The sequence below is a fragment of the Rattus norvegicus genome, chromosome 5 (assembly GCF_036323735.1).
Source record: "Rattus norvegicus strain BN/NHsdMcwi chromosome 5, GRCr8, whole genome shotgun sequence".
Lineage (NCBI taxonomy): Eukaryota > Metazoa > Chordata > Mammalia > Rodentia > Muridae > Rattus > Rattus norvegicus.
The window spans coordinates 94,284,212-94,297,810 of record NC_086023.1 but is presented as its reverse complement, the minus strand read 5'-3'; the positions used below and the strand labels follow the sequence as shown (position 1 = coordinate 94,297,810).

Here is a 13,599-nt window from a genome sequence, read left to right as displayed (position 1 = left end):
TCTTAGCTATGGAGGCACACCACAAATACAATTGTAGAAATTTGGGTTGGGGTATTTTATATAAATTTTATTTTCACATTTTTTATTGAAAAAAAGTTTTTCTTCCTCTGTTCCCCCAGATCCAATTCCTTAGTTTCATCTCCTGCTCAACAGCAGAACATCCAAGGATGGTTTCACTGCCCAGTTCTTTCCATTTACTGTGAGTAGCAGATCCTCCACTTCTATCTATCTATCTATCTATCTATCTATCTATCTATCTATCTATCTATCTTCTATCTATCTATCTATTCATCCATGCATCCATCCATCTATTTATTTATTTTTACACTCAGATTTCACTCCCCTCCCAATCCATCCTGAGAGTCCTCAAACAATTCCATAAATTGTGGTGGTCTCATCTTTGCTCTCAGGATTGTCTACACTTCTGAGAATCCAGCTTGCTCCACAAGGGATCTGGGTACAGAGAGCTGTGTCACAGAGACTAGAAAGATCCTGTCCCAAATTATTCTACGGTTCCTGTGCCCTGAGATCTCTGGGTGGGTCCCTTGGAACAGAAGTGGTGGTCTTCTGAAATGGAAGGAACACTACCCAATTCATTCTGTGAAGCCACAATTACTCTGATACCTAAAATACACAAGGACCCTACCAAAAAAGAGAACTTCAGATCAATCTTGCCTATGAATATCCATGCAAAAATACTCAATAAAATTCTCACAAACAGAATCCAAGAACACATCATCATCACCATGATCAAGTAGGCTTCATCCCATGAATGCAAGGTTGGTTCAATATATGAAAATCCATTAACTTAATCTACCATTTAATCAAACTCAAAGAAAAAATCACATGATCAGATGCAGAAAACACATTTGATTAAATACAACACCTCTTCATGTTAAAAGTACTGGAGAGATCAGGAGTTCAAGACCCATACCTAAACATAAAAAAGCAAATACTGAAAGCCTATACTGCAAATCAACAGCCAATATCAAGTTAAATGGAGAGATTCTTGAAGCAATCCCACTAAAATCTAGGACAAGACAGGATGCCCACTTGCCCCATATCTATTCAATATAGTATTCAATGTGCTAGCTAGAACAATAAGGCAACAAAAAGAGATCAAGGGAATACACTTTGGAAAGAAGAATTAAAGGTGTAACTATTAGCAGATGATATGATAGTATACATAAGTGACTTCAAAAATTCTACAACAGAACTTCTCCAGCTGATTAACAACTTCAGTTAAGTGGTTGAGTATAAAATTAAATCAAATAAGTCAGTAGCCTTCCTTTACACAAATGATAAACAGGCCAAGAAAGGAATTAGGGAAACAATTCTCATTACAATAGCCCCAGATAATATAAAATATCTTGGTGTAATCTAACCAAACAAGCGACAGATATTTATTATAAGAACTTCAAGTTTCTCAAGAAAGAAATCGAAGATCTCAGAAAATGGAGAGATTTCACATGCTCTTGAATTGGCGGAATTAACATAGTAAAAATGGCCATCTTACAAAAAGGGAATCTATAGATTCAATGTAATCCCCATCAAAATCCCAATTCTTCAAAGACATGGAAAGAGCAATTCTCAAATTCATCTGGAAAGGCAAAAACCCCAGAATAACAAAAACAATTCTTAAGAGATCTTCCATTTCTAACTCTTCCCTTACCACCTAATTGTGCCTTTGTCCCAGCCTCAACCAAGGCAACCCTATCTAACACAAGGGCTGGTGATCCTCTAAATGGATGTGATTTAAATAAGCATTTCTGAAATACAATGTATCTTATAGAGAAAATATTTGGCTTTTGCTTGAGAAAACTGAAAAAGAGCCATTTAAACAATCATTACAGAACTTCATTGTATTTATTTAGAAGGAGAATTATTTGGATATTCAAGCACAAAGATTTAATCCTTTGCATTAGAGAATAAATTAGTCAAACCATTGAATGTGCCATAATATCAATCTGTCTAAAAATATAATCTTGTCATAAAACAATCTTATAAAAATTTAGGTATTTATATAAACACAGGACCTTAATCTTGGTATACAAGTGTTCTCCCACTTAGCATTTGGTCTTCATGGTTGCAGCCTGCTGTTACGGAGTACAAAGATTGAGAAAAAAATTTCATTATGTACATGCAGCTATTGAAAATGCTTTTTTATAATGGTTTCCCATGCAAATTAGATTTCCAAAATGCAAATGTGTCAGAGACTCTCTCTACCCAAAACCACAATTTTGGGATCATTTCATAGGAAAATTTCTAGGAAAACTTTTCAACAGTAGCTCATTATTAGGGTATTTAAGGAGTTCTAGGGTCCAGAGAAAGAAGAAATGCTATAAATTTTGTGTGTGTGTGTGTGTGTGTGTGTGTGTGTGTGTGTGTGTGTGATGCACACAACCAATCACTGAACTGAGGATGGGGTACCCGATGGAGGAGTTAGAGAAAGGATTGAAGGAGCTGAATGGGTTTGCAACCCCATAGGAACAGCAATACTAACCAAACAGAGTTCCCAGGGACTAAAGCACCATCCAAAGAGTACATATGGACAAACCCATGGCTCCAGCTGCATATGTAACAGAGGATGACCTTTGTTGGGCATCAATGGGAAGAAAAGCCCTTTTTCCTGCCAAGGCTCAATGCCCCAGTATAGGGGAATGTCAGGGCAGAGAGGCAGTAAGGAGTGGGTAGGTGGGTGGGGGAACACCCTCATAGAAGCAAGGGAGGATGAAAGGGATAGGGGATTTATGGACAGGAAACCAGGACAAGGGATAACATTTGAAATGTAAAATTTTAAATATCTAATAAAAAAGAAAATAAATCATGTTAGACCAAAAGAAAAAATTATATTGTATGTCTAGACTGTTGCTCAGTGGAAGAAGTATTGGCCAGCATGAGTAAGGTCCTGTGCTATGAACCACCCAAAAAATACATTAAGTCCCTTAACCAAAGAATGAAAGATTATGTCTGAATCATTCTGTTTTTTGAGAGAAGGTATTCCTGGACTTGTTGCTTAGAATATAAATTAGTTGATACCACTTCTATGAAAAAGTTCTGTAGAGTTCACATGTATATAGATTCTATACCATAGTGCGCATGTTTGTGATGTGATACATGTAGTAATTTGCAGAGCACTATACAAAACAGTAAAACCATAGAAGGATAGTAAATACAAATCAGTATTGTGGGGTCAGTTTACTATAGGAAAACACATCCTCATATTGGAACTGGTAAGACTGATACCAAAGGTGAAATTTCAATACCGATTAGCGTACAATGGCTCTTAAAATTATAGGAGAGTCTACACGTGTAGATCTAAAACATCACTGAAAAGATATACAAGACACTGACACCCCTTATTTCTTATGAAAAAGCGGATCTTGCCAGCAGGTATACAAGTATATGAGGAGTACTTTGGATAATGGATTTCATAATACATTTGAATATTTTACATATATTAATAGGAAAATTTACATGGCTTTGTGATTCATAACACCAAATGAAACATAGTGAGCAAGTTTATCTAAAAAAATGAATATGAACGAAAATTGAGGTAAAACCAGCCTTCAGTCCCCTTTTCTTCTTTCTCAGTAAACATACTCCTCCTTTAATGACAGCCTCATATGCTTCTATATCTCTGGATTTTTCCTCAAACTCTCAGTTTTTACTTATTTCAAAATCTATCTCTATCCTTCCAATAATTTCTAGTCACAATGATTTTGGTCCATCTCAATTTGCCACGTGTTTCTTTCAATTTTAAGAAATTTAAGTTTAAAGACATGGAAGGAAGAACAACAATATCAACCATCCAGAGCTCCAGAGCTCCTAGAGAGTACACATGGGGGGAGTCATGGCTCCAGCTGCGTATGTAGCAGAGGATGGCATTGCATGGTATCTATAGGAGGAGAAAGAAGCCCTTGGTCTTGTGAAAGTTCATTTCCCCAGTGTAGGGGAACGCTAGGGTGTTGAGGTAAGGGTGGGTGGGCGGGAGGGGGAGCATCCTCATAGAAGCAGGGAGAGGATGGGAAAGGGGGAACATTTGAAATGTAAATACATATACTATCCAATAAAAAACATAAACATAAAAAAGAAAGAAATTTAAGTTTAAGTTCTGTAGAAGCCACTATTAAATTTTAAAACAATATCAGAGTAAAATGTTGTGGACAGAATGTATAAAATCATGCATTTGAGTCAATTATAAGAAACATATATCTTATAAAAGTTACATTAAATAAACAGATCAAAGTATCTGGTAATTTTAATGTGTGTTAAAGTGTATTTTTCTTCATATTAAGGTTTATTTAGCATAGTATCAACTTGAACAAATTCGTGGGTGCAAAGACATTTTTTCTCATTGTTTTTCATAAATTTCTAAACTTTTCATACATGGGAAGAGTATTTACATAATTTCCCCTCCCTCTGCATCCTCCAACACTTCTCATGTTATCCACTCTGTTCCCTCCTAAATTAATGGTCTGTCTTCATTGTTACATATATACGCTTATATATACAAGAATATATCTATATCTATATAGATATAGGTATGGATATGGATATGGGTATGGATATAGATATACACCTAGTATGTATATGTTATTACGGCTGACCACTTGCTATTGGAGAAGGAAGTAGGAGGCTCTCCCCCAGGAAATACTAATTCTCTTTCTGTCTGAAATCAATAATTATCTGTGTCTGTTTCTCTAGGGTAAAGATGAAATTGTTTTCCCCATGAAAGTTGGACTTTTGACTGGTATCATTGTCCAGGTCTGGTTTGGGCAATCATAATGCTGAAGCCTCCCTGTCATCTTTAGAAAACACAACTTTTCAGCAGACTTCCTTTTCCTCCGGCTCTTTCAATTTTCCTGCCCCCTCAAGCCCTAAGTATAGAGGTTGTGTTTTAGATATATCATTTCAGGCACAACAGTCACTGGTTCTATGTATTCTGATCAGTTGTGTCTTTCTGTTATATATATATATATATATATATATATATATATATATATATGGTGTGTTCTTCAATGAATGAACTAAAAAAGCTAACCTTAAACATACAATATTAATAACTAATTTCAAAGTACACACTATGCAAAGTCCAATGTACTGTAATAATTAGATACTGAAGTTTCTTTTTCTATTATTTGCTTTATTCCTTTGTTAACATATTACATATGCATAAATAATAATCATGCATAATGCTAGTATGTATATGGTTTTTACTCAAGAATGTATCATTTAAACATTTCTTAGCCACTATGTATGTGAAAAGGAAAAATTAAATGTAGTATACAAGACAGAATGAAAAGCAGCAGCACAAAACATGAATTTCTTATGAAATTCTGTTGAATCATCTGGTTAAATTATGTAGCCAGAGGTAAATTGAAGAGAGATTCTTAATAGTAAGATTTTTCAGTCAGAAAAGTTAGCACCTGGTCCCAAACTCATTTTTACATATGAGGAATTGAGAGGTCCAGCAGCTATAAGAAATAGTCTCTGTTTCATGGCTGGTGTGTAGATATACAGCACAAAGGTATAAAATCAAAACATTTTTAACATATGCTTTTCTATGATATAATACATGGAGACATTTGAAAAAATATATAAGTAGTTATCTACAGAAAACATGCACAATTTATCTCTATCTGCACAAATACACACACACACACACACACACACACACACACACACACACACGCCCATATTTATCAGGTTACCCCAGTTTTCTTACAATTTTGTTTGACCCATTTATCCATGTCTTTGTATTTTTCCTTTCTCAACCTTTACAAATCTCACATTATATTTGAGAAAGTTAAATATTAAAATCCTCTTCAACAGATACATTTTAAATGCTAACCAGAATGAGAAAATCTTTTGAAACCTGTTGCTCTATTTTTATCTATTTTCTCTGAAAGAAACCACCGGAACTCTAAAATACATTTTCTCATATGGCTTTTTCTGAAAAGACAAGAACAAACATGTACTCAGACAGGGCACTGATGGGCAAACTACTAACACTGAAATGATTCTAAGCTTAGTTTAGCAAACCAGTAAATTTACTTAGTTGCTTTCCAAAGCATGGGTGACTAAAAGTAACTGTGTTGCTGAAAGGGATTACTTAGGAAAGCTGAATCTCTGGTTGGCCTGGTGAGTGTTGTTTTAGGAAATGGTGGATTTTTTTATTTTTTTTTTGAACCTTCTATGTTTTGTTTATTTCCTGAGTCTTTAGGAGCTCCCATCTGGTGAGAAGGTGTCATTTTAGAGGTAACTGCTACTTAAAAATTTATTTTTTACCAATGTCTTCCTAAGATCAACTAGCAGGAGAAATATATAGCTCACTGGAAGCAGATGAAATGAAGAGCCTGATGAGACAGGAGTTGGTGATACCTGTTGATTTGCAAAGACGCACTCAGAAACAAGCAGTCATTCTTTTTTCATGTGTGTAGTGTGCATGTATATGTGTTTGCATGTGTGGGTACAGATTTGTATGTGGTCCCAGGTGCCTGTGTGCCTGTCTATAGTCTCTCTCTAATGCTTTCCACGTTATATGCTAAGGCAAACATTCCACCTGAATCCAGATCTTGGCTAATATAGTTAGACAGCTTCTTTTGTAGATCAGCTCTGTGTTCTGATTGGTAGCATTATAGATGCCCTGCCGTGCCCACTCAACATTCTGTGGGTTCTGAGCATCCGAACTTATCTTACATTTCCTAACTGCAGAGCAAACACTTTAACGACAGAACCAACTCCTCAGCCCTTTAAAGTTCATTCTCAGGAGATAAAAATATAAAAGTGTCCCCAATAGAGGAGTTAGAGAATGGACTGAATTAGATGAAGGGGTTTGCAACCCCATAGGAAGAACAACATCAGCCATCCAGACACCCCAGTGCTCCCGGGCCTAAACCACAAAGCAAAGAGTACACATGGAGCAACCCAAATCTCCAGTCACATATGTAGCAGAGGATGGCCTTGTCGGGCATCAATGGGAGGAGAGGCTCTTAGTCATATGAAGGCTCAATGTCCTGATGTTGGGGAATGTTAGATCAGGGAGGCAGAAGGGAATGGGTGGGTGAGTGGGGTAGCACCTTCATAGAAGCAGGGGAAGTGGAAATGGGATAGGGAGTTTTGGGACGGGAAATGAAGAAAAGGGATAACACTTGAAATGTAAATAAAGAAAATATCCAATAAAAATGCAAAAGTGTAAAAACAAGTCATTAACCTGAGTTTGATAAGAACTAAAATCATAAATATGACATAAATAAGAGCACATTCTTAATAAACAAAGAAAAATCGAAATTATCCAGGTAATTCAAACACATTTTTAACATCTTGATTATATCTATATATTTTTCAAAATAAGTACAGTGTGAAAACTTTAAGCCTGTACTGATCTAGCTTTCACTAGGAAACTAGTATGTTGAGAAACGGCAGAATACACAGAATTGCACTAGGAAAGCACTTGGATAAGAACATATATTACTTGGAATGTAATCTTCGTTGCTTGGACTTACTTCATGCCAGGACCTAAGTTTGTGTTAGTCGGGAAGCTTAGAGATCCATATTTTTCCTCTAAGGAGACTGAAATCTAGTCTTTTAGAAAGTAGTCTAAAACGGTTCCTAAAATACCAGGCTGAAGCAACCTTGCTTTTGAACTGGGTTACACAAATCTTTCAAACGCTCTGAGACAGCTGAAGCTCCGCCCTGTTCCGCCCATCTACTTAGCAGGCCTCAACTACATTTCCCAGAAGGGCCGCGGCTTTTACGTCAGCGTGCTGCTTTCCGGCAGCATTTTACAGCATTTCAAAGCGAACGATCGGAAGGTTGTGCCCTCTTTTGATATGGGTTCCTCGTTTTCGAGTAGCAGTGAGTTTCCTGCTCAGGACTCCACAGCTGCGCTCACAGCTTCTTCCTCAAACCCACCCGCGAAAGCCGCCGTGTCGGCCTCTTCCGCACAGGACCCCGTGTTAAAGAACTGCTGGAGTTGTCGCGTGCTGTCTGGCTCTACGCTCTTAGGGGCGGGTACCTACGTCTACTTTGTTGCCAGGCGGCCCTTGAAGCAAGGATTCCCTCCTGGCCCAGGCACTGTGGTGCAGATGGTCACCGGCATCAGTGAGCGGGAGCGGGCGGGGGAGAGGATGGAGTGGGGAGGGTGTGGGAGGGTGCAGGTGGGTGGTTAGTGGGACAGCGGCGTCTTTCCCCTCACTGGCCTGTAAGAAAGGTTACCGAAGGATCGATCGATCTTTTTCAGCAATGCAAGGATTAAATAAAATGCCTTAATCGGAGCACTGGCAAAACTAAGACGTAATATACAAAAGTTATTTTTCTTTTTTTCAGGTATTGCCTGTTGGGGTGTAATTGTTCTGATAGACCCCAAAGGGAAGGACCACCAAGATGTTTGAAAATACCAGCAGTTCATTGTTGTCTCCTATCACTGGCTGCGCGGCAGACGGAACAAGCATTGGGTTGGTGGATATTCTTTGCACACACTGCCAAGGATGCGCTTAACCATAGGACATACCGAGAAGACCGTGAAAATATGAGCTGTCATTCTTTGGCCATGGATCCTTACGGTTTACCCCCTCTCAGGTTATAAAGGGACAAAAAAATCCCTTGGAAGAAAACATGATTCTCTGTCTTGTCCAGGGAGGTTATGTGTAGTTCAATTTATACTCAAAGATAACGTTTTGAGAACATATTAAAATGGGATGAATGGTAGGCCAATAATGAAATAAACTATTTTTTTAAAATAATAAGTAGTTCTTTTAATTTTTCTTATCATATCAACAGCTCTTGGCAACCTAACCTTGAATAATTACATGGAAGTTGTTCATGCTTTCCAAAGTTTCTTCAAGTCCATCACTGAATGAGAGCTGCTTATTTGTTATTTCAGCTGTAAGCCTTGGACCTAGCTATTGGGTTTGATTTGGTGGCTGTTCAGCTCAGTGATGGAGTGAGGTTTTCTTCGTAGTTCTGTCTTCACAGCGGGGTTACTGTCAAAAAGGCAGGAGTTCTTTATACGTTAAATGTTAATACATAGTTAAAGATGTAAATGACAAAATATTTGAGAAAAATTCCATAAGAAATCTGTTGACGGCTTTTTTAATAGATATTTAGGATGGATTCATAAGGGCTTAAAATTATAAGAGAAAGGTGTGCTTAGGCTTCTCTGCAAGTGTATGTTTAAGTGGTTCTTCAAAGCAGAAAGGCACTATTAAGTACCGATCAATAAGCTTTGAGTACTGTTTTAAGCAGTTATATTTTTCCACTGGAACCTGTACATGCTGGGAAACCCCATCTGCCGTCCTTCCCCCAACGCTGCCTGCACTGGGAAAACTGACAAAGAATGGCACCCAAGGCCCAGTTGTATGTGTCTGGCAGCCAGTGCAACCTGCCTTTCTGACACGGTGATCCCACTCAAGTGCCCAGTAGCCATCCATGGGCACAGCCCCAGCTCCTGACTGATACATCATCCCCTGAGGTCTAAAACCTCACTGCCTTACCTCTGACTGCAAATCCTAAAAGTCTGGTCTTTGGGACTAAAGAACCCACAGGAACGAGTGCCCTGCACTTACTTGCTTTTAATCGGGTCTAATCTGGCCTATATTTGTATCACCAAGAGAGAAAATACTTAGTGATATTTTTTTTATTTCTACAGATGAATGTGAATTATTTTGATCGTACCTCTCCTGTTATTCTTCTGACTGCATTACTATATTACTACTTCTTTTCAACATATTCCCCTCTTGTCTTTTTTTGTGGGGTTTTTGTTGTTGTTTTGTTTTTATGAGACTGAATTTAGTTAGGATTACTTGCATAAGTGTAGGTGGTAGTGTTAACAAAATAACGAAGTGAGTTTTAGGTTTTGGCTTTTTTGGTTGTTTCTGGGTGCATCTAAAAACTGACTATAATGGTACCATTTATTCATTTATCTATTTGTGGTTTTGTTTTGTTTTTCAACCTGAGGGTAGAGTTTTCTGGGAAGAAGAACCTCAATTTAAAAAAAAAAAAAATGTCCCCTTGTAGATTGCCTAGGGGTAAATCTGGGGCATTTTCTTGATTAATGATTCTGTGGGAAGGGCCAGCCCACTGTGGATAGTACCACCCCTCACAGGTAGTCCTGGACAGTATTAAAAAGCAGGCTGAGCAAGCTAAGGGAAGCAACACAGCAACATTCTCCAAGGTTAGGGATTCAGTTCCTGCTTTCAGGTCCCTGCCTGAGTTCATACTTTGGTTTTCCTGATGATGGGCTGTAGTCTGTAAACCAAATAAACCCTTTTCTTCACAAGTTGATTGTCATGATGTTTCTCACAGCACTAGAAACCATTATTGAGATAAGTAAATTTGAAAATAACATATATACCTTAGTCTACAATGCTACTAATAAAAATGGTTATATTCATCATGTGTTTAGGGGTTTTGTTTTTTATTTATTTTCCTTAGAAGGGTCTTCAGCTCTAGTGCTGATTCCTAACTGCCTAGAGTGTTTTTTATTGAAAGCTGGCTGACTGTGGCATTTTTTCAAAATGAAAGCAAAGTTTAGGAATTTGATGGGTCTTTACATCAAATATTTCTCTGCTCCAATGCTGTTTGATTCCTTTTTCACCCAGAAGACTACTTTAAGATTGGAAATTATTCTCACAAACCCTACAGTTGTTTCATCAACTAAGTTTTGTAAGAGTTTCAATTACTGACATTTCAACCAAGTTCATATGTCTTTATTAGTACGTAGTAATTAGTAATTTCTATTAATAATTCCCCCCATCTTGAGGAAACCCTCTCTTTGGTCAGTTACAGAGAGTCTTCATCCATTAAAATTTTTATCATGAGATCACAAGTTCTGCTTTGAATATTATTTGCTATTTTCAACATATATTCACTTACTCTTGCTATTGAAATCTTGAAAGTCACAAAGAAGAGAAAGAAAATTTCCTGTACGCTCAAATTAATGTCGATATTTTGGCCTCATGAGTCACAAAATTCTTAATGGTGTTTAGAAACTATGAATTGTTTTCAGTTTACTTTGCTGAGATCCATCAGAGGAATTCCTGTAACATCTATAGCTGTAAATAAAATTATGCATCTTTATCGGAGTTCATAGGTTACCCCCGTATGTTGTGAACTCTTGTCAGTAGACCTTAACAGTGAACTTAAAATATCTAATAAGCTGTGATACAAACAGATGCGCTGTTATCCAGGTGTGTTTTGTTTATAGGAGTAGGTGTAGCACTGCAATGTTCATAAATTGAGTATCGCTTTCACTCTGAAATTGCCAGCTTTATCAACCCCTAATGAAAATCAGCCTGTGCTTTCAAGCTTTCATGCCTTAAATGTGGGCATTATCTCCTCTCCAGCCATGAACATATTAGATAGTGTCATTTTTTTGATATAAGCATATATCGAATGAAAGTGGGCATTGTCCTCTCTTCAGCTATGAACATACTAGATAGCATCATTTTTCAATATAAGGATATATATAGAGTGCATTGTTTTGTGCAGCTCTTGTCATCATCTACCCCAGTTAGGTTTTAGGAACCTGCTTTTGCTACTACACCAGCACTTGCTACTTCACTTTGCACTTTTATATTATGGTTATGACTTTCACTAAACCATGGTCTCCTAACTTCAATTTTTCCTTCTGGAACTTGTTCATCCATCAAGGTTCATTGACTTGAAGAGATGGGTAAGGACTTGCTCTGGCTTAGGTTGTGTTTTAGAGAAATGTGGCTGGCTTGGTCATCTATCCGAATGATAAAACATTTTTCACATCAGCCACAAAGCTGTTTTACTTCGTTAAGTTTACAGTAGTGTCACTTTCTTTTCCTTTAAGAACTTTTCTGTTGCATTTACAATTTTTGGTGAGTTGATCTAATTCTGACTATCGTGGCTTTCTTCATTAAGATTGGGCATTGCTTATCATTAATGTGCAAGTTGTGCAACTCTTAAACTTGACAGTTAAAAAGTTCTTAGGGTTATTGTAGTAATTTCAATATTGTGTTTCAGAATAAGCAGGCTGGGAGCGGGGTGGGTTAGAAAGAGATGTACAATGACTGAGTGGTGGAGCAATCTACACACTTTTCAAATTCAAGCTGCCTCAAATACTGAGATCACAAATCACCATGCAAATGTAATAAGAACAACTTTAACATTTCTTTCTTGTAAGTAGTATTTATTGATTCTTATCTCATACATTATATACCAGCCATAGTATCCCTCCCTCCATGCTTACCACCCTTCCCTGCTCTTCACCATCAATACACTCCTCCATTTCCCTTCAGAAAAGAGCAGGCCTCCCCAGGATATCAACCAAATATGACAAAACAAATTTCAGTAAGATTAGGCACTAGGCAAGCCAGTAGGAGGAAAAGCAGGCAAAAGAGAGAGAGATGTGCCCTACTCCTACTATTGGGACTCCCACAAGAACACCAAGCTATACAACCATAGCATGCAGAGAACTCAGTTCAGACCCATACAGGCTATATGATTGTTGCTTTCATCTCTGTGAGCTTTATAAAATATGCTTAGTTGATTCTGTGGGCCATGTTCTGGTATGCTTTACCTCTCTGGTTCCTACAATCTTTCCTCTCTCCCATGGGATTTACTAAGCTCTGCCTAATGTTGGGCTTTGGGTCTGTGCTCTGCTCCCTTCAGGTGCTGGGGATGAAAGTCAGTTCATCAAAACAGTAAAGAGAGTGCCTATCACCAACAGTCAACTTGGAAGAGCACCTCTTGAGAATCAACCACAGCTCAGCCAAAATCCTAGTCCTGGTTTAGTGAGACTTCCTGCAAAACTGTCAAAATCAATTATTTCTTAAATGTGTATGGTTATTTTGCTTGTGTATACATCTGTGCATCATGTTTGATGCCTACAGAGGCCAAAAGAAGGAATCATGTCATGAGGAACTGGAGTTTCAGATGGCTGTGAACCATGAGGTGGGTGCTATGAATCAAACCTGGGTCTGTTTAAGAGTGCCCAGTGCTTTTAATAGCTGAGCCATCTTTCCAGCACCAACAGATTCAATTTCCTAATTTGTGGTAGTTTGTTCCACAGCAACAGAAAATGAATACAGGGAATCAGAAATAATTTTTTTATCATAAATCAATGTTTCATAGAGATCTCTAGGAACAGTATAGTCAGAACCCAACAGTAGATAAAAAAAAGTCAGGGATATAATTAGAACAAGTACTGAAGCAAGAACACACCCTTTAAAAATGAAAAGTAGACCATGTTGAGAAACAACAGGACCAATTTTAGAAGGTATGGAGGGTATAATCCTCTCCCCTACTGTGCTAACTCAGGGTAGATATCTTCGGGGTAGAGATATATTCTTCTTGGAAGGCATTTTACTCTAAATTCAGTCTGTCATAAAACTAGGTGTATTAGATGCAGGAATCTATGTAGGAATTAAAATACTCAAATTGAAAAAAATGGCTGCCTGAAAGAGTAATACCTTTTTGTACATGTTATCCCTGAAACTGTTCTGATTTAGCTGACTTCCTCTCCCATTACCTTGTTCTTCACATCCTGTTTTTGAAGCCATCAGCCCATTCAATCATCCATGCTTCTTTAGGGTTGTGAGAAGACCTTTTTTGTTCTTTATGTTC

The 13,599-nt window shown here is 37.7% G+C and overlaps 1 protein-coding gene across 2 annotated transcripts; it reads left to right on the top strand.

Moving 5' to 3' along the window:
• Positions 1-7,757: 7,757 nt before the first annotated feature.
• Positions 7,758-8,911, top strand: Dmac1 (distal membrane arm assembly component 1). 2 transcript variants are annotated; one of them, XM_039109504.2, is made up of 2 exons: positions 7,758-8,016; positions 8,332-8,747. In XM_039109504.2, exons 1-2 carry the CDS (start codon positions 7,836-7,838, stop codon positions 8,394-8,396), a joined length of 246 nt encoding a protein of 81 aa, XP_038965432.1. In that variant the 5' UTR covers positions 7,758-7,835; the 3' UTR covers positions 8,397-8,747. The 2 variants fall into 2 exon arrangements, with proteins under 2 accessions (XP_038965432.1, NP_001193604.1); NM_001206675.1 differs by having other exon boundaries at positions 7,815-8,106; positions 8,332-8,911.
• Positions 8,912-13,599: the final 4,688 nt, after the last annotated feature.

Excerpts from the sequence above, each read along its gene's own strand:
- Dmac1 (NM_001206675.1), top strand. The coding sequence starts at position 7,836 with ATGGGTTCCTCGTTTTCGAGTAGCAGTGAGTTTCCTGCTCAGGACTCC. Across the intron at positions 8,107-8,331 it reads GCAGATGGTCACCGGCATCA|GTATTGCCTGTTGGGGTGTA; the intron begins GTGAGCGGGAGC and ends TCTTTTTTTCAG.